This window comes from Chiloscyllium plagiosum, unplaced genomic scaffold (genome assembly GCF_037043375.1).
Source record: "Chiloscyllium plagiosum isolate Xiang-an unplaced genomic scaffold, Cpla_swu_hap1 HiC_scaffold_9, whole genome shotgun sequence".
Classification (NCBI taxonomy): Eukaryota; Metazoa; Chordata; class Chondrichthyes; order Orectolobiformes; family Hemiscylliidae; genus Chiloscyllium; species Chiloscyllium plagiosum.
Genome location: NW_028270147.1, coordinates 63,464,186 through 63,489,431, shown reverse-complemented (window position 1 = coordinate 63,489,431; position 25,246 = coordinate 63,464,186). Strand labels below are relative to the sequence as shown.

Genomic DNA, 25,246 nt, shown 5'->3' with positions numbered 1-25,246 from the left:
GTACTTGACCTTCCAAAGCACATCACCTCACATTTGTCCAGATTAGACTCCATCTGCCATTTTTCTGCCCATGTCTCCAACTGATCTATATCCTACTGTATCCTCTGACAACCCTCCACACTATCGGCAACTCCACCAATCTTTGTATCATCTGCAAACTTACTACTTAGACCAGCTACGTTTTCTTCCAAACTATTTATGTAGATCATGAACAGCAAAGTCCTAGCACTGATCCCTGTGGAACACCACTAGTCACAACCCTCCATTCCAAAAAGCATCCTTCCACCGCTACCCTCTATCTCCTATGACTAAGCCAGTTCTGTATCCATCTTGCTTGCTCATGCCTAATACCATGTGACTTCACCTTTTGTACCAATCTGCCTTGAGGGACTGTGTCAAAAGCTTTACTGAAGTTCATGTAGATAACATTAACCACTGTTCTCTCATTAATCATCTTTGTCACCTCCTGAAAAAAACTCAATCAAGTTAATGAGGCATGATTTCCCCTGCACAAAACCATGCTATCTGTTGCTAATAAGTTCATTGTCTTCTCAAGCGTATAGATCTTGTCCCTGAGAATCTTGCCTGTAACTTCCAGGATTATCCCTGCTACCCTGCTTAAACAATGGGACAACATTGGCTTTTCTCCAGTCCTCTGGGACCTCACCTGTGGCCAAAGAGGGTACAAAGATGTCTGTCAGTGCTTCAGCAAGTTGATCTCTTGCTTCCTTCAATATTCTTGGATAGATCTCAACAGGACCCAGGAGAGTTATCTACCTTGATACTTACTAAGACGGACAACATCTCTTCCTTTTTAATAGCAATTTGGCTTAGAAACTTAACAGTCCCTTACCAAGATCGTCCTCCTCCAATTCCTTTTCTTTGGTGAATACTGACACACAATATTTATTTAGGACCTCACCTACCTCTTCTTCTGGCTCCACACATAGATTCCCTTCTTTGTCCTTGAGTGGGCCAACCTTTTCACTGTCTACCATCTTGCTTTTTATATATGTATAAAAAGCCTTGGGAATCTCCTTAATCCTGTTTGCTAATTACTTTTCATGACCCCTTTTTGTCCTTCTAATTCCTTGTTTAAGTTCTTTCCTATTTTCCTTATATTCTTCAAGGCATTCATCAGTTCCCATCCTCCGAGACATTACATATGCTTCCTTTTCCTTTCTGACCAAAGTCATAATATCCCTGGTCATCCAAGGTTCACATAACTTACCATACCTATCCTTCATTCTCGCAGCAATGCACCACTCCTGAACTCCTATCAACTGCTGTTTGAAATACTCCCACATATCCGATGTTGCTCTTTGCTGTCCACTACTCCTCCAATTTTGGTGTCATCTGCAAAGTTACTAACCATACCTTATATTCTCATCCAAATCATTTATGTAAATGGCATAAAGAAGTGGGCCCACCACTGATCCTTGTGGCACACTGCTGGTCACAGGCCTCCAGTCTCAAAACCAACCCTCTACCTCCATCGTTTGTCTTCGAGCCAGTTCTGTATCCAAATGGTTAGTTCTTCCTATATTCCAAGAGATCTAACCTCGCTAACCAGTCTACCATGAGGAACATTGTTGAATGCCTTATTGAAGTCCATATTGATCACGTCCACAGCTTTGCCCTCATTAATCCTCTTTGTTACTTATTCAAAAAACTCCATCAAGTTAGTGAGACGATTTTCCACTTACAAAGCCATGTTGACTAAGCCTAATCAGTCCTTGCCTTTCCAAATCAATGTAAATCTCTTAGGATTCCCTCCCACAGCTTGCCCACCACCACCAATGTCAGGCTCACAGGTCTATTGTTCCCTGGATTTTCCTCACTTCCTTTCTTAAATAGTGACACTATGTTAGCTAACCTACAGTCTTCCAGCACCTCACCTGTGGTTATTAATTATATAAATATGTCAGAAAGGAGCCCAGCCATCATATCCCTAGTTTCCCACAGAGGGTATACCTGATCAGGTCCCGGGGATTTTTGTACCTTTATGCATTGTAAGCCATCCAGCACCAACACCTCTGTAATATGTTCGATATCTTCCGTATCTTTCTCCACAGTAAACTCTGATGCAAAATACTAGTTTAGTATCTCTCCCATCTCCTCCGGTTCCACACATAGGTGGCCTTGTTGATCGTTGAGGGGCCCTATTCTCTTTCTCATTTTCCTTTTGTCCTCATGTATTTAGAATCATAGAATCTTACAGCATGGAGACAGGCTCATCAGCCCAAATTGGTCCATGCCAACCAAAATATCCATCCATGCTAACCCCATTTCCCTGCACTTGAACCTTCTAAAGTGTTCCTGTCCATGTATTTATTCAAATGCCTTTTAAATATTGTTAATGTCCCGTCTCAACCACTTCCTTTGGTAGCTCTTTCATATGTGTACTACCGTCTGTCAAAAAAGTGAAGGATGAAGTCAGGAGGGTGAAAAGGGGGCACGAGATAGCCTTAGCTGAGAAGAGTAGGGCGTATCCAAAGTATATTCTTTAAGTATATTAAAGGAAAAAGACTAACTAGAGCGATAATAGGACCCCTTAAGGACTAAAATGGACATGTGTATGTGGAACTGTGGGAGATGGGCTAGGTTCTCAATAAACATTTTCCTCTGTGTGTTTACTGTGGAGAAAGACATGAAGACTTGGGAAACTGGAGAAGTTAGTGGTGATATCTTGGGGACAGTCCATATCACAGTAAAGGAGGTATTGGACATATTAAAATGTATGAAGGTAGACAAGTCTCCTGGTCCTGACCAGATATATCCAAGAACCCTGCAAGAGGCAAGAGAAGCAATTGCAGAGCCCTACATATATTTGCATCGTCATTAGCCACAGGTGAGGTCCTGGAAGACTGGAGAGTAATGAATATTATGCCCTCCTTCAAGAAGGGTAGCGAAGAGAAACCTGGGGGACTATGGACCAGTAAGCTTAACATCTCTGGTAGTTAAGTTAATTGAGAAGATTTTGAGGGATAAGATATACATGCATTTGGAAAGACAGTGTTTGATTAGAAGTAGTCAGCATGGCTTAGTGCATGGGAGATCATACCTCACAAAGTTGTTAGAGTTCTTTGATGAAGTGACCAGGAAGGTTGATGAGGGCAGGGTGGTAGACATAGTCTATATGGATTTCAGTCAGATCTTTGATAAAGTTCTACGTGATAGGCTGCTCTGGAAGGTTAGATCGCATGGAATCCAATGGGAGCTGGCAAATTGCATACACAGTTGGCTTGATGTTAGGAAACAGAGGGTTATAGTGGAAGGATGCTTATCAGACTGGAGGCCTGTGACTAGTGGTCTGCCTCAGGGGTCCATTTTTGTTTATTATCTATATCAATAATTTGGATGAGAAAGTACAAGGCATGCTTAGTAAGTTTGCAGATGACACTAAAATAAGCAGTATCATGGACTGTGAGGAAGATTATCAGAAGTTGCAGCAGGACCTTGGGGAACTGGCCAAGAAATGGCAAATGGAGTTTAATATAAATAAGTCTGAGATCTTGTATTTTGGAAAGTCAAATCAAGGTAGACGTTCCATTGTCTCAAGGAGTATGGGGGAACAAAGGGACCTTGGAGTTCAGGTAGACCGTTTTCTGAAAGTGGAAACATAGACAAGACAGTGAAAGAGGTTTTTGGTGCACTGGCCTTCGTCAGTCAGGGCATTGAGTATAGAAGTTGGGAAGTTATGTTACAATGAAATGTTGGTGAGGCCGCACTTGGAGTATTGTCTTCAGTTTTGGGTCACCTTGCTATAGGAAGAATGTAATTAAACTGTAAAGAGTGCAGAAGAAATTTACAAAGAGGTTGCCAGAACCCCAGGATCTGATTTATAGGGAGAGGTTGGACACGTTAGGACTTTTACTTTGAGCATAGGAGACGGGGGAGGGTATGTTATAGAAGTGTATAAGATCATGAGAGGCATAAATAGGGTCGGGGAATCAAGGACTAGAGGACATCAGTTTAAGATTAGAAGGGAAAGAATAAAAGGAAACCTGAGGGGCAATTTTTTTACACAGAGGGTGGTACTAAAGTGGAATGAGCTGCCAGTGGAAGTTGAGCCAGATACATTAACAGCATTTCAAAGGCATTTGGACAAATACGTGGATAAGAAAAGTTCAGAAGGATATGGGCAAAGTGCAGGGAAATGAGGTTAGTGTGAATGGACATTTTGCTCAGCATAGACTAGTTTGGGCCAAAGGGCCTGTCTCCTTGTTGTTGGACTCTATGACTTAGGTTCCCTTTTATTCTATCTCCTCTTACCTTAAACTGATGCCGTCTAATCTTTGGTTTGTCCTTAATCTTAATTCCCAAAGCTTCCTCATGTCCACTTTTTGCCCTCCTGATTTGCATATCCTGCCATATTTCCCTAAAGTAGGGCAAGTTTTGCACCTTCTCCAGTAGGTACATCTACATACCGAATCAGAAACTTTTCTTGTATACACTTAACAAATTCCTCTTCATTCCAAGCCCTTAACACTGTGGCAGTCCCAGTCTATGTTTGGAAAGTTAAAATCCCCTGCCATAACCATCCTATTATTCTTACAGACAAACTGTGATCTCCTTACAAATTTGTTTCTAAATTTCCTGCTGACTATTGGGAGTTCTATGGTGTAATCCCAGTAAGGTGATCATTGCTTTCTTATTTCTCAGTTTCACCCAAATACAGTACAACCTTGATTATCCCAACATCAATTATCCATAATGTTATCCCTAATCGAAACGCCACTCCCCCTCTTCTCTTGCTCCCCCTTCTACCTTTCCTATAGCATTTGTATCTGGAACATTAAGCTGCCAGTCCTGACCATCCTTGAGCCACGTCTTTCTAATTGCTGTGATATCCCCGTCCCATGTTCCCAACTATGCACTGAGTTCATCTGCTTTACCTGTCAGACCTCTTGCATTGAAATAAATGCAGCTTAATTTATCAGTACTACTTCATTCTCTGCTCTGTTCCTGTCTGCCCTGACTGTTTGACTAGCTCATTTTCCCAACTGCACCAGTCTTAGACTGATCTCTTTCTCCATTATCTTCCCTGGGTTCAAACCTTCTCTCTTCTCTCCCCCCCTCCCCCCAACCACTGTCTAATAGTTTAATTCCTCCTGGGCAGCTCTAGCAAAGTATATTAGACCCCTTTCAATTCAAGTGTAAACTACCCTTCTTATACAGGTCACTTCTGTTCCAGAAGAAATTCCAATGATCCAAAAATTTGAATCCTTCTCCCTTGTACCAGCTGTCAGCCACACATTCATCTGTTCTATCCTCATGTTCCTATTCGCACTAGCTCGTGGCTCCAAGAGTAATCCAGATAATACCCTCAAGAACCGCCTTTTTAAATTCCTGCCTAATTTCCTATATTCTCTCCTCAGAATCTCTTTCTTTTCTCTTCCTATGTCATTAGTTCCAATGTGTACAGTGACTTCCTGCTGGTCCCTCTGCCCTTTGAGAGTATTCTGTCCCCACTCTGAGATATCCTTGATCCTGGCTCCAGAGAGGCAACACACCATTCTGATGTCTTGCTGTCAGCTGCACAAATGTCTGACTAAAGAGTCCCCTATCACAATTGAGCGCTTGGAACCTGATGTACCCCCTCATTAAATTAGAGACAGTTTTGGTACCGGAAATCTGCCTGTCAGTGCTATATTCCCCTGAGAGTCCATCACCCCCTACATTTTCCGAAACAGCATACTTGTTTGAAATGGGGATAGCCGCAGAAGACTCCTGCATGATCTGCCTCTCTCTCTCCTACCTTTCCTGGAGGTAGCCCATCTACCTCATTTTATCTTTGGTTTACCTCCCTTCTTGTAATTGCCATCCATGATACCCCTTGCTCCTCATTGCCTCTGAGTTGTTTCAACCAATCCATGCAATCCAATGGAATTTACAACCAAACACACTTCCTGCAAACATAATCATTACTAACATAGAAACTCTCCTGAATCTCCCACATCCGACAGAAGATTACATCGCTCTATTAAAGGTAATATTTGCACCTTTTTTTGTAAATATATTTATTAGCAAAAAAAACTTCTTTTTACTTTACAAAAATATGAAGTTATTGAAATATAACAAATACCAGTATAATTTTAAAAATGCAAATTACAATATAATTACAATCTACTAACTACTAACCTACCCTATTATACAAAACCAAACCAAACACTGCAAAACAATACCAATAAATAAATAAGTGATTAATAAAACAAGAAAAGACATAACGAAAGAAGACGCAGGAACACAAAATAACAATGCTCTGCACAAAGCTCCCAAACAAAAAACGGGAGCATTGTATATATACCCATATTAACTTAGGAGTGGCCCCTCCAGGACCCAGGGCTCAATAAACCTAACCTTCCTGGCTAAATGAACACCCTATTTTAGATAGCAGACTGATCTGTGTCCAAATAATGCAAAAAGGGCTATCATGTCTTATAAAAAAGGTCTGTTATGTGGTACATCATATTTGAGAAAAAAATCCAAAGAAATGTGCTCCATAATTAATTTCCGCCATCCCAACAAGCCCGATGGGTTCTCAGACACCCAATTCATCAGAATATTCTTCCATGCACAGTAAGTGAGAATATTAAATGGTTTCTTCCCGTGCTCATCTAAAGATGATAAATTCGGTAGACCCAGGAGGACAGATATCGGGTTTACTTTAACTTCAGTCCTCAATAACCTCCCTATCTCTCCCGCCACAGCGCTCCAATAAACACAGAACCTGTGGCATGTCCAGAAGCAATGGGTAAGAGTCCCTACACTTATTTTACATTTGGAGCATATTGGAGATGCCCCTGTTTTAAACTTTGCCAGACGGTCTGGTGCTAAATGAACCCTGTGAAGAACTTATAACTGCATAGTGCATGTCCTATTGCAGATTGAGATCTTTCGCACGTTCTCCCATATGTTCTCCCACGTTTAAGAAGAGATCTCCACTCTTAGCTCTTGCTCCCAAACCTCTCATAACCCGTTAATATCCTGCTAGGCCCTACCACTCAGCAGGCGATAGAGGGCACTAACTGAAAGGGTGCTTGTGGAACGTAGCAACAACCTCTCTGTATCGGGCTTATACGGCTTAGTGAGAAGTGTAGTCTTCTGGATGAAATCCCTAACCTGAAAAAAATGGAAAAGATCTCTGCTGGGCAGCCTGTATTTGTGGCTCAGTTGTTTAAAAGATATTATAAACCCCCTCTCAAATAAGTCTCCCAAACTGCAAACTCCTCGCGCTGCTCAAAGTTTAAACCTTGAGTCCATCATCCCTGATTGGAACACTGGCATACCAACATGGGAGTGACTGGCAAAGTTATGGATAAGCAGCCCTCGCTCTGACACATTGCCCTCCCTGCCTTGACCGTAATAATAACAGTGGGGTTCCAGCAGTAGTCCATTACTATCCTCATCTTATTCATGAACAACAGGTTAATAAGAGGGTAATTTGCCTGGGAGGCCTCGATATCCAGCCATATTGAGCCTGAATTGTTACCTGCCCAATTGCACACAAAGGACAGCAGGGAACTCAATTGATACCTCTTGATGTTTAGGAAATCAACTCCTTGAGGCAACTGCAATTTAGTAAGTTTGATGTGGGACTGCCCATGATGCCAGACAAAGGAACTAAACCAACCCATAAGTTTCTCCAGCATTGACCTGGAAAACATTATAAGAAGCGTACACATGGCATAAAGCAAACGAAGATGACATTCATCTCAATAAGGGCTATTTAGCCCAACCACAAAATTGGAAGAGCCACCCATCTCTGGAGATCCCACCTAATATTGTCGAGCAGGTGAGCAAAATTAGTCCGAAATAACCGATCAAACATGGGGGTAATAAAGATACCTAAGTATCGGAAACCCGCCCATGATCACTTAAAAGGGAATCTAGGGCCACCTTCAAACTCTGGCACTTCCTTGAGGTCCCCTAAAGGCATAGCCTCTGACTTTGCAAAGTTGATCTTAAATCCTGAACTAGCCCCAAATGAATTAATACATTGTATCAGATGGGGTATGGAGGTCATCGGGTCCGATAAAGGTAGAAGGACATCATCTGCATACAGTGTCATCTTGTGTACCCTCGATCCCACTTCTGGAGCGGTTATGTGGACGTTCTGACACATGGTCTCTGCCAGCGGCTTTATCACTAATGTAAACAACAATGGTGAAAGGGGGCAGCCTTGATGTCTACCCTTGCCAATCCTAAAGTTTTCAGACTTCACCCCGTTGGTGATGACTGCGGCCAGACGGTGGCAATATAAAACCTCCACCCACATAGCAAAGATCCCATCCAACCCAAACCGCTCTAAGACATAAAAGAGATACGGCCATTCCACCCGGTCAGATATTTTCTCTGCATCTAAGGAAATGACCAACCCCTGGATCGATCATTGCTGACAAACCTGGACCACATTCAGCAACCTTCTAATATTATTAGAAGACCTATGGCCCCTTATAAAATCTGTCTGGTCCTGTTTGACAATATAGGGCAACATCTTCTCCAATCTCAGCGCCAACATCTTAGACAGAATCTTAAAATCTGAATTTAATAGATGGGCCTGTATGAGGCACAATCCTTAGGATCCTTCTTAAGAATGAGGGAAGTATTAGCTTCTCTCAAAGATAGTGGTAGGCATTCATGTATATGGGAGTGATTGTACATTTCCAGCATCGGACCTGACAGAATCCCTAAAAACTCCTTGTAAAATTCACTTGAAAGACCATCAGGGCCAGGCACTTTCCCACTCTGAAGTTGCCAAGCTGCCTCCTGTATTTCTTGAACCGTCAAAGGGACATTAAGGAGGGAGGCCTGTACCAGGGTTACCCCCGGGAGGTCCAGGCTCTTAAAAAAGACTTCTATCTTGGCCCTCCTATCCTTGCAACCTTCACACCAATACAATTCAGAGTAAAAACTCCGCAAAGCCTCATTAATCCTTTTGGCATCGTATATTGTCTCAAACTAAAGTAATGGATCGGGAAGCACACTTTTTCCCAGTCAGATACACTAAATACTTCCCAGGCCTATTCCCATTCTTGAACAGCCTTTATCTAGCAAAAGCAAGTTCTTTCTTTAGCGCTTTGTGTAAGCATTGAATTCAAGGCAGCCTGGACGGCTGTGATCTGCTGTAGTTTACTCACCGAAGGCTGAGCAAAATGTGCTGCGTCAGCAGCTTTCAGCTGCGTCTCATGTAGCTGCTGTGTTCCTCCACCTGTAGTTTCTGGCTAGACGAATAGGAAATAGCTAATCCTCTAGCAAAAGCCCAAGTGGTCTCCCGGACTACCAGCTGTGCCTGAGGTGATAGTCAAGAACTCCTGAAACTCTGTCAAGAAGTACTCCACAAATTTGGAATCCTTAAGGAGAAAAGGATCCAGATGCCAGTGACGCAAACCTCACCTCTTACTCTTGGCCTTAACCTCCAAATATACCGCTGCGTGATCAGAGATAGCTATATTCCCAATTTTACAACCCATAATTGAATCCAGAAGGATTGAGGGAGCCAAAAAAACCAATCCTCATGTGACATTTATGTGGATTTGATAAAAAGGTGATGTAGGGTGAAGACATCTCCAAATGTCCACCAGCCCCAACTCCTCGCATAAATCAGCCACCTGCTTGACCTGTGAAGAAATAGTTGGGGGCCTACTTGATATCCTGTCCACTGTCTGATCCAAAAGGCAATTGAAATCCCCCCTCTATAATAATGTGCTGTGTTTCAAAGGCACTCTAGAAAATGCACTAATCAGAAATTTGAGAGGATGTGCCAGAGGGCAGTAGACATTTAAAATGCCATAATCCTCCCCATGTATCAGGGCCTTAAGTATCACAAACCACCCTTGCTCATCTTTCACCTGCTTTAATAATGTGAACAAAAGATTTTTCTGGATAAGTACAGCCACTTCCCTACTTTAAGTAGTAAAGGACGAAAAGAATACCCGATCATGACCCCCCTGTTTTAACTTCAGTTATTCCCATCATCAAGATGGGTTTCCTGCAACAGGGCGATATCAACCCTTTCCCTCTTAAGGCTAGAAAGCACTTTTTTCCTTTTAACAGGCGCATGACTTCCCTTATGTACCAGGTGCACCGTTTAACAAGACACATAGCCATATCCCCTTTCAGAGACCCTTGGAACCCCAGAAGGGGGAAGCCTGCTTGCAATGTGCCGAGCACAAGTAAATAGAGACTCATAGAGTTGCAGAATTGTGTATACAAAAACTACTCTTATCATAACTACAAACAACTTTTGCTACCAAAAAACTACAAAGAAAACCAACTGTAAAACCTTGAATGGGAGACTCACCCCCTATCCTTAGGTGGCACTCACCCTACCAATCCCTTACTGGTCAGCTCCTTCAGGCCCGGACTGTGCCCCAGCTTAATAAATAAAAAAGATGATCCTTAAGTCAACAAAAGAAGACAAAGTCAGGATAAGCACTCTGCCTATCCCCGGCTCCATGTCACCCCTACTTGTGACTAAAAGAGAAAAAAAATAAAAAAAAGGAAAACAACAAAGGACACCCACAAAATTTCCCATGATAAAATCCAGTTATAAAAATATAACAGGAACAACATATTCCAAGATCTTTGTGTTTTTTAATAAGAAAATTATTAGGGAAAGAGAAAAAAACGGAAAAGGCAAAACACAGGGAAAGAAGGAAAAGAGGACGAACATTTACCGTATTCTTCAGACCAATCGGTCTATTTTAAAGTGTCTACAAAGTTCTTGGCTTTATCCGCCGAGTCAAATGTATAAACTGAGTCCTCGTGGCTGAAACGGAGCACTGCAGGATACCTCATGGAGCTCTGGATGCCCAGGTTCCTCAGCCTCATTTTAACTTCATCGAAGGACTTCCTCTTTTGAATTACAGCTGCCAAGAAATCCTTTAAAAACATGATTTTTGACCCCTTGTGCCCTAGTGCCTGTGGATCTTTCCCCAGTAATCTGGAGCCTTCTATCGCTCATTGCTTGTCCCTGTATATGAGGAAGTGCACTAAGACCGGTTGGGGCTCTGTACCAGCTCAGACCTGTGCACTGCCACCTGATAGGTCCTTTCAATATGCAGCCGTCTGGATTTAATTTGAAGGCTAGGAAATGCGGCAGTCAGTTTTCAAAGAAGCTGACTAGCTGCTCACCTTCTTCATTCCCCGGAAGCTCTACGATCTGAAGATTTGTCCTCCGACCTCGATTTTCAAGGTTGCGACCTGATCTTGCAAGGCCTGCACTTCCTGCTCCAGTACCTGGATTCATCCAAACAAAGACTCGATTGCTGTTTCTGAAACCATGGTTCGACACTTCATCTCTTCCACCTGTTCCCCGAGGCCCTGGATCTCCCATTCATGCTTCTGCAACATGGACGTGATGAGTTGGACCTGGGCACGGATCTCCACGATTGCAGCTTCAACCTTCGTAGTAAGTCTTGCCATCGCCGCCGCCAATTCCTGTGAGTCCATCAGGTCCCCCGGGGGTTTGGGAGAGGCCGTTGCTGTGGCCTCTGGCATGCCCAGTGCTGCAGGGGAGTGTTCTCCTTGCTGCTGTTTGCTCGCTCCTTTTCCTTTAGGCATCCTTCCCACTCCAAATTGTCAACAAATATGTGTTCTTCAAGTTTTTAAATTAACAATTCCTCCATACAAGTTGGCCAGCGATGGTAAAAAAAAAAACGCCAATATGCCTTGGCTGTTCGGCACAACTGTCCACGGCAGTTCTACTGAATCACCGCCATATTGCTGAGTCAATATTTGCACCTTAACATTCACCACTCTTTGTGTGATAAACCTGTTTTGCTCATCTTTTTAATTCCCACCTCCCCTGGTACCTTGAACATGTGTCTCCTAGTAATTGACTCCTCCACCCTTGGGAAAAGTCTCATACTTTCCACTCTATCCATGCCATTCACAATCTTATAAATTTCTGGCGAGTCACCCCTCAGCCTCCAGCATACCAGTGAAAACAAATTCAGTCTATCCAACCTTTCTTCATAACTAAAGTCCTCCATCTCAGGCAACATCCTGCTTATATCTTGGCTACAGCTCTGAAATAGAAATTAGAACTGAGTTTCTCTCCCCAATACCTTCTTTTTCTTCAAGCACTTTAAGTTGTTCCAATACTTTGACCCTTTCTTTCAAATCCCTGATCTTAACTTACCTTCCCTGCTTCCCCAAGCTCCACACCAATTATTTCCTGACTCCTTTCCTTTATCAGTTTCAGCATGAGAAACTCCTCATCCTGAATAATTTCAATGTACACTTAACTCAATTTGTCCACTTCCTAATTTCACTGCAGTCCTGTCCTCCATGCACTGCTGCTTCTGTTTAAACTCTCCAATTCATGTTTACTGCTTCCATCTCATCCATGCTATCGCATATAATCTCTCTGTCACAATCCAGGCCTTCACTGACAACTTTCTTGCATTTCTCACCATCTACATTTGTTACTCCCTTTCAGTCTAACTTTCTTACGTGTCTACTGTTCAATAAGCTCTCCCTCAAATCACTTTCATCTACACAGTCAAACATACAAGCGTTGATTCTTTGGTTGTCCATTTTCATGATACTTTTTGCGGATGTTCATGTTGAGCCACCATTCACCTCTCTGCTTGGTGCACTTATCCACCATTTCTCTTCCAGCCTGGTTGTGTCCCCTGTTCTGGCATCACTGTTTTCTCCTTCCTACTTGAGGGGTTCAGATATGGTAGAAAAGTACTGTTGTGATGGAAATCTGAAATAACAACAAAACATTCTGAAAATATTCATTAGGTCTCGTAAATTAGTATGTTTTCCCCCTTTTTATTTGAACGGTGGCTATTGATGATTTTGTTTCTCACATTTATACTTTCTCCAGACCCTTTTGTTTTTTTACATGTCCCATTACCAACTCCTTTTTGCCTCACACCATCATCTTTTTTCATGATTAATCTTTCCTGCTTTCTGCCCAATCACATTCCTTACTAGCTGTTCTTTCTTCCAATTCTCCATGCCTTTCTTCTCAGCATCCCAGTTTTCATGAAGAACAGTCATCACCCTGAAATATTATTTTCATTTCTCTTGGCATAAATAGTGCCAGATCTGCTCAGTATTTTAGCACTTTCTGTTATTTTGGTTCAGGTGTCTTTATCTAGCACATAACTGGTTTAGCAATCTATCATAAAATCTAGCTGGAGCACATCAAGCACTATTTGGTCTTGTCTCCCCTGTCAAAACAAGTCACTTTTTCAATACTGAGGGAACTTCACATAGTTAATGCTGCTGTCCAGATGGAATGTTATACTAAGGTTCACTTTATCAGCTTAGTGAATATATAAGATTCCATGATACCACTGAGAAAGCACAGAGTAATTGCAGCGATTTGGCTAACATTTCTCTCACAATCAATTCAAATGCAACAGTTTGACTGGCTTTTAATCTTATTTGATGTCTGTGTGACCTGGTTTGTGAAATTGAATTGCCACATGTGTCTGTAATAACAAGGACTTCATTAACTGTGAAATGCTTTAAGGTGAGAAAAAGCACTGTCTGAATGCAAGTTGATCCTTAATAGTGAGTGTGGCATTCTTTCACGATCATATAATGTCAGCACACCTGCACCTTCTAATGGCAATTAAATAGTGATAACAATCAGTTTTGTGTACACTAACTTTCACCACCTTCCTCCATTCCTAGCTGAGACCAACTGAAGTGCCTTTAATGCTACTGGGTGTGGCACAGCAGCTCAGTGGTTAGCAATGTTGCCTCACAGCGCCAGGGACCCAGGTTCGATTCCTGCCTCTGGCGACTGTCTGTGTGGAGTTTGTACATTCTCCCCGTGTCTGCGTGGGTTTCCTCTGGGTGCTCTGGTTTCCTCCCACAAAGCAAAGATGTGCAGGTTACGTGAATTGGCCATGCTAAATTGCTCATAGTGTTCAGGGATGTGTAGGTTAGGTGTATTAGTCTGGGGTAAATGTAGGGGAATGGGTCTGAGTGAGTTACTCTTCGCAGGGTCGGTATGGACTTGTTGGGCCGAAGGGTCTGTTTCCACACTGTAGGGATTCTATATCTATGTCTACTTGATTAGGATCAACAGACATGACACAGATATTGAAACAGATCCTGTGTGTTATTTTGTAGCTTGCTGCTTTATAAACTAGCACATTGCATGAACTTGTTTTATGTTTAATTAAAGTTTGATAAGGTGCTGTACAAAAGGTTAATTCATAAGGTTGGATCAAAGAGGATTTGGGGTAATTTATTAGTTTGGATAGATGACTGGCTGATGGACAGAAGATGGGAAGTCATGATAATTTTTTCTGCTGGATGGCAGGATGTAACTAGTGGGTGCCACAGGGTTTGGTCCTTGGACCCCAGTTATTTACAATCCACATTTACGACTTGGATACAGGGATAGAAGGCTGTATAGCCAGATGTGCGAACGACACAAAAATAGGTGGGACGATAAGTTGCAATAAGGAAATAAGAACCTTACAAATGGATTTAGGTAAATTAGGAGAGTGGGCCAAAATGTGGCAGATGGAATTTAATGTGAATAAGTGTGAGGTCATGCATTTGGTTTGAAAGAATGGGAAGGCGACCTATAATCTTAATGGGGAGAGACTTTGGGGTTCTCCGGTGCAGAGGGATCTAGGTGTACTCATTCATGAATCACACAAAACTAGCATGCAGGTTCAGCAGATAATAAAGAAAATGAATGAAATGTTGGCTTTTATAGCTAAATTAATAGAACATAAATGTAAAGAAGTATTTGCAACTATACAAGTTATTGGTGAGACCGCACCTGGAGTGTTATGCAGTTTTGGTTCCCTTTTTTGAGGAAAGATATAGTGGCATTGGAGGCAGTTCAAAGGAGGTTCACTGGATTGATCCAGAGATATGGGGTTCATCGTACGAAGAGAGACTGAACAGTTTAGGCCTATACTGTCTAGAATTTAGAAGAATGAGGGGAGATCAAATTGATGTATTCAAGATGATAAAAGATGTGGATAAGATAGACGTGGAGCGGATGCTTCCTCTTGCAGGGCATTCTAGGACAAGAGGGCATAGTCTTAAGATAAGGGGTAGCAAATTTAAAACAGAGTTGAGGAGAAACTTCTTCTCTCAAAGGGTTGCGAATCTGTGGAATTGGCTACCCCAAAGTGTGGTGGATGCTGGGGCATTTAAGGAGGAGTTAGACAGATTTTTACTTGGTAATGGATTGAAGGGATATGGAGAGAAGGCAGGAAAATGGGGGTGAGGAGCATTTTAGCCATGGCAATGGCAAAGCAGACTTGATGGGCCGGATGGCCTAATTCTGCTCCTATATCTTATGGACTTAGGAACTTCTGGCAGGATATGATATTGTTGAATTTTATTATATGGTTGCTGAGTAAGAGCAAAAATAGTTGTGATTTTGACCGCAAGAACATTCAATTGAATCTTTCTGGCTTGCCTGGAGTTTTAGAAGAGCGCATGTGGGAAATTGATTGGGGTGGAAGGCCAACTCAGATTCTTGACAACAGGTTAAACTTTTGCTATTAAGTTCTTAGAACATTTAAGGCATGTCAGTTTTCATGACTGCAATCAATGGGAACGTCTTGTGACTCATGGCATGCTCATGAACACAAATTAATACCCCAGCACGTTGGAATTACTTTCATGGTATAATTAACGTTTTCCAAAAATCAGAAATATATTTTCACAAACCTGACTATGAGACAAGAGTCTGTTGCTGGAAAAGCACAGCAGGTCAAGCAGCGTCCAAGAAGCAGGAGAATCGACGTTTCGGGCAAAAGATGAAGGGCTTTTGCCTGAAATGTTGATTTTCCTGCTCCTCTGATGCTGTCTGACCTGCTGTGTTTTCCCAGCACCACACTTTTGACTCTAATCTGCAGTCCTGTATATACAGGGCATCTGTCTGGCAGAGTCCACTTCCTCCTCCAACTTCCAGTGAGTAAAATCTTATTTACTAATTTGGTTCTCCCAAGAAAAAAAAGCCTCTCCATATTCATTAGTCATAGGCAGTCTGCAGCTTGTCCTTAACACAACATTAGGGATCAAGGTTCAATGGGTCCACAAGCCTGCGCAAGTGAGGCGACTGTGCTGGCTGGTTCCAGCAAACCTGACTGGGCCAGAGCAGCAGGGCTCAACTTTAAAGGGGGAGCAACCTAAATAGGACATCAAATGGGGATTACCAGTAAAGCTGGACAGTGAGGTAGGCTGGGTGATGAGGGAAGAAAGGGAATGGAACTTAAAATGATTGTTGGAGGGACTAGAATAGTTGAATAGAAATATAAAACTGGGATATAGAGGGGAGTTTAATATGATAGGGGCAGTGGGGTCAGCAAAGGGTAGGAGCTGGTTATTAAACATGGAGAGCACAAATCAGGAAAAGGATTTGTTAAACAATCATTTCACATTAAAGGCATTAAGGTCTAAAATCTGCAAATATCTGCCTTCCAACCATTTCCAGTCGTTTGTTAATGATTCACAAGAAGGGCAACTATGATTCCTGAAGAAGGGCTTATGCCCGAAACGTCGATTCTCCTGTTCCCTGGATGCTGTCTGACCTGCTGCGCTTTTCCAGCAACACATTTCCAGCGAAGAACAGAAGTATCCAGGGAGGTAGTGAAAGGTCCTTTGAAGATGACAGAAGAAATGGGAGATGAAAGAAGAAGGCTTTCAAAATTCATAGAGGGGGAAATTATATCTGCAAGAGGAGAATAGAGGGTAAAAGACTCATGCAAAACTCACTACCATTATCTTGTAACAAATCCTTTTCCAAATGAGAATGTGCAGTGCAAAAAGAGGGCCCCCAGATCTGTTTGCACATGTTGAGTTGAGGCACAGCCAGCACATATCCAAAACAAGATATTGAAACTGAAAGTTTGTAAAGCTAATACACTGTAAAGACCTTTATTTTGAAGTTAAACCATCATTTCACATTAAAGGCATTAAGGTCTAAAATCTGCAAATATCTGCCTTCCAACCATTTCCAGTCATTTGTTAATGATCCACAAGAAGGACAACTATGATTCCAGCATTACTAATGCTAGAGGTTTGAAACGCTAGGGAACAGGAATTAATGCGTAGTCATTCACACCGGATTATTCACAAGCCCGTGTGTATGAGAGTTAACAAGTTAGGGATGAAGCTGTGCAGTTGCCTCATTCTACCAGCTCCGCATGTAGAAAAAATGTAGGGGATATACAAATAAGAGTAAAATACTGTGGATGCTGGAAATCTGAAATAAAATCAGAAACTGCTAAATAAAGTCAAAAGGTCTAGCAGCATCTAGGAGATAAATAAGAGTCATACTGGATTTAAACCATTAACTCTGTTTCTGTCTCCACAGATACTGTCAGACCTCTTGAATTTTTCCAGCACATTCTGTTTTTATTTAAGATTTATACACAAGATTTGATAGATGTGAGAAAACTACAAGTATAAATCAATTACAACTTAATGTTTTCAGTTACTTTTGCAGACTTATATTTTCTATGGTATTATATTTGCATATTTTGCTTAATCAGAATGTACAGTAACATACATTGAGTCTTTTAGTCAAGCTGTGTTTACTGATATCGTAGAGCTAAATTTACTGCACATTGGTTGCTAAATTTACTGATGACATAAAGATAGTTGGAAAGTAGGTTGTCAGCATAGCATCATGAAGTTACCGAGAGAAATAGATAGATAGAGTGAGTATGCAAAGATCTGGCAAATAGAACATAATGTGGGAAAATGTAAAATTGTCCATTTTGGCAGGAAAAATAATCATGTTATCTGAATGGGAGAAATTCCAAAGGCAAAAGTGAGGACTGCAGATGCTGGAAACCAGAGTTTAGGTCAGAGTGGTGCTGGAAAAGCACAGCAGGTCAGGCAGCATCCAAGGAGCAGGAAAATCGACGTTTTGGGCAAAAGCCCTTAATCAGGAATCAGAAATTCCAAAGCCCCGAGAAGCAGTGGGATCTGGGTATCCTAAAACATGAATCATAAAAGATTAGTATGCAGGTACAGCAAGTAATGTGGAAAGCTCATACAGCAGTATAATTGATTGTATGGGAAATGTAATACAAAATGAGAAGGTTATGCTTCAGTTATACACAGCATTTGTCAGACCATGCCTCGGGTATTATGTACAATATTAAACTCCTTAGTTAAGGAAGGATATAAATGGGTTGGAAGGAGTTCAGAGAAGGTTACCTGGAATTGGTACTATTCTCTTTTGAAGAAAGATTGGACAGATACTCTTGTTTCCACTGGAGCTTAGGAGAATTAACAGGAGACTTGACTGAAATATATCAGATCCTAAGGGTTTTGACATGGTGAATGTGTAAAGGATGTGCCCAGTTGTGGGAGAATCTAGAAGTTGGTATCACTACTTAGAGTTTCGAAGTCACCCATTTAAAACAAAGATAAAGGCTGCAGGATGCCACTGAATTTCTAATGTATTACAGATAAAGCCATCCTGTTAATGTCAGAGCATCTCTCCCTTAAGCCCAAGGACTGTTCAGTAATACATGCTACACTCTCTAATTAGAGTGGTGACAGTACAGTAGTAGTATATAGAGTGGTGACAGTAACGACATGATGACATTTCTGCTTGTGAAGGAAGGCAGAACTATCTGAAGTTGGTGTTTCCTTACAGAGAGTAGTACTGTCAATCGCAGTCCATTTAACTTTAGTTGTCCATTGCGTTGGTGTGGTTTCCACTTTAAAAATTCACTCCCTTCATAAGAGGTGCAAGGTGCTAATAGTATGTAAGAGCTAATAGCTGCATTGCAACAATTCATTGTAACTCTTTCGACAGTACGTCTAAACTGAACAGCAAGCGGATGCATGGGACAGCCATCACCTGCAAGCTTTTCTTTCACTGTCTCTGAATCAAAATCCTTGAATTCCCTCATTAATAGTACTGTGGCTGTACCTATATCATTTGGACCACAGTAATTCAAGGTGACATACTCTACCTTTTGAGGCCAATTAGGGATGGACAATAACACTGCCAACAACGTCAATAAATCATGAACAAATGTAAAAATTGGGGAATCTCAATTCTTCAGATTTTTAATCATTGGAGATTGTTAAATAATATAACTTTTTAACATTGTCTATCTCTTTCTCTCATTGTTCCCATTTTCTTTATTTTATTTTCTTGTGCTGCTTGACATTAAATTTTAGCTTATTGGATTCTAACTTAGAATTCTCCTACTGGCTGTTACCTTCTGTCTACCTTAGTAACATTTCTTCAATCTGATTGCTCAAATGTATACACAGTTATTTGTCTTGTTCATGCAGGCACTAGATCCTCTTTAGAGGGTGCTATGCTGTTTTGGATTTCTAATCACTGCAAGTTCCAATGGAAAACTTCATAAGACATCTTTAGGCAAGTGTAAGTGCAATCACTGGCTTGCATCAGTAGTTTACTACCGCATGCAAAATCTGGGCCATTATATCCAGTCAATTACAGCAGTGAGGGAGAATGTTTGCTCTATTCAGGCCATGTTGGCATTTATCCTTGACCCCAGCATTACAGTGGAACCTCGAATGGATATAGACAAGTTGTTGTAATGCGTGGGCAAATACAGAATAGTGCAAAGTGAGTTTGGTACAAAGAATACACAGAGTAATACAAAATAAAAGCATACATTTATAGAGTACAGGAGCAGAAGGGCATAGTTGTAGATATGCATTAGTTGTTGCAGGTGGCAGGATAGGTTGAGGGCGTGGTTAATAAAGCGTACAATCGTCTAACCTTTAATAAAAGCGTCATAGGATTTAAAAGAAAGAAAATTAAAACAACATGCTGCACTGGAATTCTGAAATAAAAACATTTAAAAAATGAAGACTCACATCAGACTCAAAACATTAACTCTGTTTATCTACAGATGCTGCCAGACCTGCATAGCCCCTGCAGTATTTTCTGTTTTTATTTTAGGTAATGTTGAACCTGTATAAAATTCAGGCTTGACATTAACTGAAACATTGTATCCAATTTTGGTGGCACACCTTGGGAAAGATATGAAAGTTTCAGACAGTGCAGAAGCAATTCATGTGAATGGTGTCGGATGCAGAACGTCACACTGTTTTCTTTGCAAAGATGAATGTTGAAAGGAGATTTGATAGAGGTATTCACAATTAGGATGGTCTGGACAGAGTAGATAGGGAAAAAATATTTCCATTTCTGAAAGGATCAAGAATTGGAGAACACAAATTTAGAGCACTGGCAAAAGAAGGAACTGAGACATGAGGAGAAACTTTACTTAGTAGCAAGAAGTTAAGGTCTGCAGTGTACTGCCTGATACTATGAAGAGGCAAGTTAAATGGAGTCATTCAAGAAAAGAGTTGGACTATTATATGAAAACAACCATGTGGCAACTTACAAAGTGAGGAAATGGCACTTTGCCCTTTTGAACAGGCAGTGAAATCACAATGGACCAAATGTTCTAATCCTGCACCCTGACAATTCTGTAATTCAGTGAATCTTCCTCCACCACTTTCTCAGCCATGCATTGCAGATCATAAGCATTTTTATAAAAAATGTCTCCTATGGTCCTTTTGACATTCACCTCAGAATTATAGAAAATAGGACCAGGATTAGGCCATTTGGTCCTTCATACCTGTTCTGCCATTCAGTATGACCACGGCTGATTATTCTGTTCCCATTTTCTCCCCATACATTTTGATCCCTTTAGCCCAAAGAGCTATATCAAACTCCGTGAACAAATTCAGTGTTTTGGCCTCAACCATTTTCTGTGGCAAGAGAATTCCATGGGCTCACTACTTTCTCCGTGAGGAAATTTCTCCTCATTCTCAGTCCTACATGGCCTACCCCATTTCCTTAAACTGTGACCTTAAATTAGTATCTTATGGTTCTTGACCCTTTTACCAATGAGAACAATTACTTGGGATTTACTCTGTCCTCATTCAGCATGATTTTGAACACCTCTATGACATCTCTTCTGAACCTTCCCTTCTCTCAGGAGAAAAGCCCAGCTTCTCCGGTGTGTCCACATGTAACTGAATTCGGTCTTTCCTGAAATTATTCTTGTAAATATTTTCTGCACCCTCTGCAGTGTCTTGTCCTTGTTAATTTATGGTGCAGGTTTGGGCACGGAATTCAAGTTGAGGCACGTGCCAGTATTTTATAAAGATTTCCTGTTTTTTCCGGTGTTTATAATCTATGCTTCTTATTTATGAGGCCCAGGATCCTTTATTAGCCATTTTCAATCTGCCCTGCTATGTTCAACAAATTGGCCACATACAGTACAAAAACAATTCTTCCTAAAAGAAAAGAGATATTTCAGTATTTGTTTTTCATTTATTTAGACTACTTTTCTGATTTATATTTCATTTAAAAGTAACTTGTTTTCTGGAATTGACATACTGATTTATCTATGTACAAAGAAAGTTACAAAGTAATGTACTTCTTCATTTCACAGTTTTGTAAATTATTCCTGGCAACAGTTGAAACAAGTCAGAAGACTGCAGTTGCAAGATTAGAGACTATGACCAAAATGAAGCAACAACAGTTTGGAAGTTCGACAGTCGCTTCATTGGAACTTTCTTCCTCACCTTCATCAAAATCACTGCTGGCAACTTCTCAAAATCCTGAGACAGATTTAATCCCCAAAGGTAAATGTGAGCACAGTATTTGTCTGCATCATCAATCATATTTAGAAGAGAAATTATTTTCAAAATAATTTATCAGTATTATTTGTTAATTTGATATTAGAATTTCACTACTTCATAATAAATTGTGTTTTTGTGATAACATTTTGATATTCTACAAACCCCACATAGGTATAGTATGTTTTTTACTTAATCTAAAAGAAATTACAGTTTGTGTTTATGAAAGTATTGATTACTGTAATATGGAATTACTTTTATTGAGTAGCCTTGCAGAAGGTCAAGTTTTGGAATAGGTGTTTGAAACGTTTTTCATCTTGGTAAGCCAAGATTACTTAAAAGGGTTCTTCCAAATATTGTGGTTGTGTTCACATTTAAGTTCACAAGAATTTTGGGCACTTTGTGGACTGCCATGGAGTTTGGGAGGTGTCTGAAAAATTGTGTGTGGGCAGTACCAGTGTCTCTTTTTTTCAGTGGCAGATGGCAAAACAAGTGAGAATGGCACATAGTTCTCAGAAAAAGGGAAATAAAAAGTTTGAGGTTCTTTTCAGCTTATTTAATTGTGATTGAAACCTGCAGGTTGACTGAATTAACCAGCCATGAGACTGGGTACAGGAGGTCATTCAAGAAGTGTGAGTAAGAATAAATGTAGCGTTGCTAGGATACAGTATAGCAAGTGGAATTGATACTATTCTCTGCAGCAAGGAGTGCAAGTTTAGACAGTCCAGTGTCAGAGTTTGAGATCTCGCCTCTGGGTTGGAGTAGAGCTATGGAAAGGGGAGCATCTAGTGGTCATGGACCAGATTAGTATCCATCACACAAAGAGAACTAAAAAAGGCATTCTGCTGAAACAATATGCGAAGTTGGAAGTTAAATTATAAAACAGAACCTCAAACGTAATAATCTTTGTATTTCTAACTGAGCCACATGCAAATTGGCAGAGTATAAGGAAGATTAGAAACGTGACACAAAGACTGGTGTGGGAGAAGTTGGTTCTGGTTCATGGGGCACTGGCACCAGTACTCTACCATTTGAGCTGTCATCAACTAGAGCATGCTGGGAGTGCTGGTGTTCTTGCAAGGCTCCCAACTAGGGAAGTAGAGAGGGCTTTCAACTAAATGAGGTGGATGAGGGATCAAGTTTGGGTAAATGTAACAAATCAAGGGATGGAGGCAGAAAAGCGAAATAGTAATATGGTAAATAAAAGAATGACAGGAAGGGACTGAGAGAAAATAAACTAAGAATATACTAGCAGTCAAGACTAGATGCTATGAAGATAACAAGGACAAGTGAAAGTAGAGGGTGTGTACCTGAATATGAATAACAAAGTAAATGGTTTGATAGAGGAATTTTGAAGCGAATAAATATGACTTGATAGCCAATTCAGACACAGGATCACAAAGGTTATGCTCAGAATATATGACATTAAAGAAGAACGGAAAGCTAGATAAAGGCAGAGGGGTATCACAGCTAATTAAACATGGTTTTAGTGCAATAGTTGGAAATGATTTTGGTTCAGGATATCAGGATGTAGAATCAGTTCAGGTAGAAAGGAAGAACAGTGGGGGACAGAAGTTGCCAGTGGGAATAATCTACAGGTCTCAGTATTAATCATGATATAGCACCAAGTATATAAGAAGAAATATTGCAGCATGTTCTGGAGCCAACCAGAGAGCAGGATGTACTACAGTTGGTATTGTGTGCTGTGACATGATTAAGAAAGATCTCAGAGTAAAGGCCCCTCCAAGTATCAGTGATCCTAATATGATTGAATTTGAAAAGGCAAAGACTGCATTTCAGATGAGTATTTTAAAATTAAGTAAATAAGTGTGTGATTTTAGAACTCTGCTTGAAAAAGGGGTGGAGGTGGTCTCATTGAATATTTTTAAGGTGGAAGTAAATAGATTATTATTGGGCAAGAGAGTCGAAGGTTATCAGAGGTAGATGGGAACAAAGAATTTGAAACACATGTAGATCAGTCATGAACCTATTGAATGGTGAAGCAGTGTTCAAGGTCAAATTGTCATACTTTTGCTCCTATTTTCAGATTTGTAAGTGCAAGAAGCATTACAAGTTAACTTGTATACTGGCCAGAGATAAGTTAGGATGTTCAATGACTCATGAATGCATATGAGGTATGCCAACTGTACAAACCCCAGCATTGAAGGAAGTTTCTAGATGCACATGACTTCGGACAAAATTAAAATTAGACACATTCAGAGTGCAAGGGGAAGATTACATCTTTGTAACAGATTACTTCTCTGGATTTCCCATTGTTCAACAACTTAACAATACAAGTACAACCATTATTGACACAATAAGCATTATTTTCACTTTGTTCAGCACACCAGAACAGATAGTGTCTGATGATGGATCGCAATTCACTGGCAAACAATTTCAAGATGTGTACTGAGTGAGAGAACCCATACCATATCATCATACAGAACTGGCTCAGTGGTAGAAGATGTTGTGAAACTTGAAAGGGTTCAGAAAAGATTTACAAGGATGTTGCCACGGTTGAAGGATTTGAGTTAAGGGGAGAGGCTGAACAGGCTGGGGCTGTTTTCTCTGGAGCGTCAGAGGCTGAGGGGTGACCTTATAGAAGTTTACAAAATTATGAGGGGCATGGATAGAATAAGTAGACAAAGTCTTTTCCCTGGTGTGGGGGAGTCCAGAACTAGAGGGCATAGCTTTAGGGTGAGAGGGGAAAGATATAAAAGAGACCTAAGGAACGACTTTTTCACGCAGAGGGTGGTGAGTGTATGGAATGAGCTGCCAGAGAAAGTGGTGGAGGCTGGTACAATTGCAACATTTAAAAGGCATTTGGATGGGTATATGAATAAGAAGGGTTTGCAGGGATATGGGTTGGGTGCTGGCAGGTGGGGCGAGATTGGGTTGGGATAACAGGTCGGCATGGAAGGGTTGGACCGAAGGGTCTGTTTCCATGCTGTACCTCTCTATGACTCTATGACTGTTTCCTTTCTGAAACATACTATCAAATCATTTATCATCTATTCTGTGGAACACTAATGGCAAAGAGATCACCTTCTGCAGCAGAACTTATGCTCAGAAGGCAAATGTTAATTATTTTGCCCAGCAACCAATTATGTAACCATTCCAAATCATTGGACTTGCTTCTTCAAAGGCAAGGGGTTTGTAAGAGATTCATCACCAGTGAGCAGGTAGAGAAAGACCGAAATTGTTCACTGGGCAGAGAATGCAAATATAAATACAAATACTTGGACAGCAGCACAAATTTCTCAACTATTATAGTCATTACTGATAAGCCATGAGACCTTGAGAAATAGTATCATAGAACAGGCCATTTCCGCACCTCAAGCCTGCTCCACTGTTCAACAAGATCATGGCTGATCCGACATTCCTCACATCTACTTTCCTGATTTTTTCCCCTTAACACTTGATTCCTCTACTGATCAAGAATCTATCTCAGCCTTAAATATGCCCAAGGACTCTGACCCCAAAGCTATCTGTGGCAAGGAATTCCAAAGATTCAGTCCTCAGGGAAGAAATTCCTCCTCATCTCAGTTATAAATTGGTACCCCTTTATTCTGAGATTACGCCCTCTGGTGCCGGAAGACTGGAGGTTGGCTAACGTGGTGCCGCTATTTAAGAACGGTGATAAGGA

General features: G+C 41.0%; 1 protein-coding gene across 1 annotated transcript in view; it reads left to right on the top strand.

Annotated features, from left to right (window-relative positions):
* Positions 1–25,246, top strand: part of efcab7 (EF-hand calcium binding domain 7) — a 100,056-nt gene that overhangs the window by 17,216 nt on the left and 57,594 nt on the right. The window contains exon 5 of the mRNA XM_087990690.1: positions 21,414–21,606. Within this exon, the coding sequence (XP_087846816.1) occupies positions 21,414–21,606 (193 nt within the window). The remainder of the gene's footprint in view (positions 1–21,413; positions 21,607–25,246) is intronic.